The following is a 4113-nucleotide window of genomic DNA, read 5'->3' on the forward strand; positions in this document are numbered from 1 at the left end:
AACTAACATAAAATGCCAGACCAACCTTGTGGGACAGAAGTGGTGCATAATTAGCAAAAGAAATTATGTTCTGAATTCATATGATAAGTTGCTCAAGGTGGTCTGAGTTCTATTTTGTTTAATTTCTCCAGAAATATATTTGTGTTTATAATCTCTTTGTGGTCATAATCCCTTTGCTGTGGGATCTTCCATGTTTCCTTCAAAAGGACAAGGAAAAACAATATGCACACCAAAATGAAAAGCTCTAAAAGGATTAGTAGTTTACAAGTCCTTGTTAAAAGCTTTTCTTGAGGTATTGTGATTGTTTCGTGAGTTTTTTGATTAGCATGCGAGAATACTAAGTGAATAATGATTTATTTAGGCTTAAGAAAATTAAAGCTGCTGAGAAGATTTCTGTATCTTCGTTTCACATGTATCTTTGATCTGCTTTGCACTGTAGATGCAGGCTTATTAAGGAGTTCTTCCATACTCTCGCATAGGATGGGCAGGATAAGGTCAGCTAATAGTGGGGTCTAGTTTGGATCTAGGTAATAGAACCGCCAGGATAATAGATCATATGCTCTGAATTTGTGGGTTGATCAGGCATAGTGCATGAGTTTTTTTTAATACAGTGGGTAATGTTGTGACACTGCAGATTATCAGGAAACATGGAGTGTAAATGAATTTTTGAAAAGCATGAATTGTTCTGAAATAATTTACATGCCAAATGTATGTGATACATGAATTAAATATTGAAAAGCATATTTTTTTTTTTTAAGATTAATTTGCACACCAAGTATATGTGAAACACAATTGACAGATATGATGGTTTTTAGAATTCAATGGATCTTTTAGTAATTTAATATTCAGAAAAAGATGTCATATTTTGTTGTAAGAATCTTCCAATAGACGTTATTGGTGATATTCCTTTTTTTTAGTCAGTTTGGGTAAGATTGAAAGTGATGAGCTCCAGCTCAAATATTGTTTTATTTGGTAATTTACTGTGAAGATATGATCAGCTACCCCCAAAACCCTTCTATTGTATTTGGTCTCTGAAATATGCAACATGTTAATAGATTAGATCTGAAACTTTGAAATAATTAAGCAGGCTGTTCAATAACTTTTAATGAGTTGCCTATTATACTCTTGTTTTAATAACCATTGATCTTCAATTGTTAAAAAAAAAAGAACGTTATAGATTTTAAATAATTTAATATATGTTGTATTTATGTATATTTACACAGATGGCTCCTTTTGTGGGTGGCATGCTCACTCTGAGAGAAGACGAGTTTGGACAATCATATTCTTATGCATGTTTGTTTATACTTTTATTATTAATTTTTAATTTTAAAATTCTAAAATAATAATTAAAGTAAAAAAGTATTTTTTTTTACGTATTCTAACTGAAAATATGATGTACGTATTCTCACTGAAAATATGATGTTAATGTAAAATAATTTCATGCAAAAAGCTATATAAAGTTGAAATTGTGCAATTGTTACTAAAAATTGAATTAAAAAATTTGAAACAAAGGAACAGAAAATTATAGATTTAAAACAAGAAATAAAGAGATAAAAAAGAAATAATATTTTCCTTTGTGTTATTGATTCTCCGCAATTGGGTTTCTGGGAAGTGTACATTTCTTCTCTCTAGTAAAGGGGTTTTTCCCCTCTCTCTCTTCCATCATCAACAAAATTGATCTTTCACTTCCAAGCACTTTGGCAAGCGACCACTGCCGAAGACCCACTTCTGTTCCGGCGGCCCGTCGCCGCCCAACTCCATCATTTTCCCACCACCCACGCGCCCGCACGCGCGTCTTTAGGCTGCAACACAAACCCCCTTTTCAACCAATCTGCTCAATTTCTCTCCGTCCGTCACCGTTGCCGGCGACCAGCGCCGACATTGGAGTCCCCTCACCCCCACGACTCTTTTCCGACCATCCCCCGGCTTTCTCCACCGGTCTTCGGCAGGACTGCAACGTCTCCACTTTTTTGCTCCTTTCCCCTTTCTACATTGGACACTTCGACTGAGGCCAGTGGGGGTTAGATTCCTTGATCCACTTGCTAGACTTCTTGTTTCTGGAATGATCTTAAGAGCTGGAGTTGGAAGTGGTTACCAAAGGTAGATTGTTGTTATGTATCTGCTTTTCTACTAAAGCTATTACCAATGCAGGTTTTCTCTTTGTATAAATGAATTAAACAAAGCATAAGTTGATAGAAACCGACATATGTTCTAAAGTCTTTCTTCTTTTGAGGAAACGAACTTTGTTGTCAATCAAATAGTTTAAGAACTCTACAGGTTTTGACATTTGTCTTGTTCCATGTTGACATATGTTTGAATTAATATCTTGGAATTGGTGGATGTTGTTGTTCCGTCGCAACACCTGGAACCTTATAAATACACAATAGTGGGGGTTGAGGGTGTCGAGGCAAATAAATTTCAGATTTCTTGAACAATTAGTCCATTTTTTTAAAATTTTAGGTTAGTCGGCTCTTCCACTCTATTTTCCTGAGCTCCTCAATCGCTTAAAACTTAGCACCTCATACCCTTCACTCATTCTATTATACAACGTGTTGCTGGGTTTGCTCGGTTCTTATGTGTTAATAGGGTTGTAATATGCTTGCCGGGAGGGGGCGAGGGAATTGGTCCAGTAAGGGGATTGCTGTGGCCCTATACTTAGATGCCTTGCCGTAAATATGTTCTTTTAGTGTGTATACAAGAATAAGAAGTGCTATTTTAAAAGCTTATATATATTTGTGATGTTGAATATTGTAATATATAGGATGGCATTTCAATCACTATCACTATCAGTCATGCTGGTGCAGTGCCTGAAGAAGAGATTGCCCTGCATTAAGTATTAACTTAAAATTGAACTAAGTCCTCTTGAAACTACATCTTGCCCATCTTCAGAATGTGACCTCATATTTCATTTTATCTTTGTTTATTGCGTTGTTTTATTGTTAAATTATGAATTGAAAATATGGAACAATGCAAAGGTCATTCTAATTCTCCCTTTGAAGATCAATGAACTTCATTTTGTTTGTTTCTTTCTCTGTTGCTTCGTCCCATTCTAAGAACAAGTAAAATGAAGTAAATGAAAGGGAAAAACCATGGTTGAGATCATGCTGAGTAGTTTTATTGTCCAGATAATTATGACAGCCCTTTGCAATAGGTAAGAGGGTCACTGACAATAATCACGACGTGGAAATGATTTTTTAACTTGACATCTCTACGTGAACTATAATTTCATTTAGCCTTTGTCTTCAATTTCTAGCATTGCGAGTTTCAGGTCATTGTTTGTTTTATTTTCTTTAGAAAAGCAAGACGTCTTAGCGAGTGATTGATTGGAAATCTAAGTCTGTAACTCTTGTTAGTAATCTGCAAGATACCAGGTGTATTTTCTTTATTAATATTTGCAGTGCTTGCTAGATGATATATCATTAGTAAGAAACATATTTGCAATTATTCATATGTTTCATAATTACTAATTGGACTGTTTCCATGCAGTTACCAATGGCCAGTAATGTTAACTTGGAAAGCTATATCTCACAGGACTAAAGGCTTTAGTGGAGCGGACCTTCAAGCACTTCTTTCTGGCACACAACTTGAAGTAGTTCATTTGCTCTTGGATAGGGAAGATGGCAGTGGAACTGGAAAGATCTTTATTATCACGGTTGCTCTTCTGGAGTCCATGGCATCCAAGGCTAAATGCCTAAATCATCAGTTTCAGAAGCTGAGAAGCGAATGTTGCACGGCATTTACAGCCAGTTTCTCAATTCAAAGTGGTCTGTCACTGAACAGGTATATCTCTCATCCTCTCTCATTGGTTCAGTTTGAATTTTAAAATTTATTGATAGTTTTGTATGTGAATGTGTAGTTTTGGAAGAAGTATAGTAAGTACATCTTAAAGATGAAGCTGTGCTAGCAAATTTAATATTTTATCGATTGGTAAAAAAACCATGATTGTCAATTTTGTTCGGTTATTGCTTATTATTTGGTGCAATTATGATAATGTTGGATTTTTGTTTTTATTTTACAATGTTAATTTATCGTAAATTGAACTTTTAGTACTTTCTTGGTTATTGAATATGTGCTAAACCACCATCCCATCAATAAATACCGTACATAAGTCTG

General features: G+C 35.0%; 1 protein-coding gene across 1 annotated transcript in view; it reads left to right on the plus strand.

The window, feature by feature from the left end:
• Positions 1–3490: 3490 nt before the first annotated feature.
• LOC105179927 (peroxisome biogenesis protein 1-like) overlaps positions 3491–4113 on the plus strand; it is a 1158-nt gene continuing 535 nt past the window's right edge. The window contains exon 1 of the mRNA XM_011103583.1: positions 3491–3780. Coding sequence (XP_011101885.1) covers positions 3503–3780 — 278 coding nt within the window. The 5' untranslated portion in view covers positions 3491–3502. The remainder of the gene's footprint in view (positions 3781–4113) is intronic.

This window comes from Sesamum indicum, unplaced genomic scaffold (genome assembly GCF_000512975.1).
Source record: "Sesamum indicum cultivar Zhongzhi No. 13 unplaced genomic scaffold, S_indicum_v1.0 scaffold00241, whole genome shotgun sequence".
In the NCBI taxonomy this organism is placed as follows: Eukaryota; Viridiplantae; Streptophyta; class Magnoliopsida; order Lamiales; family Pedaliaceae; genus Sesamum; species Sesamum indicum.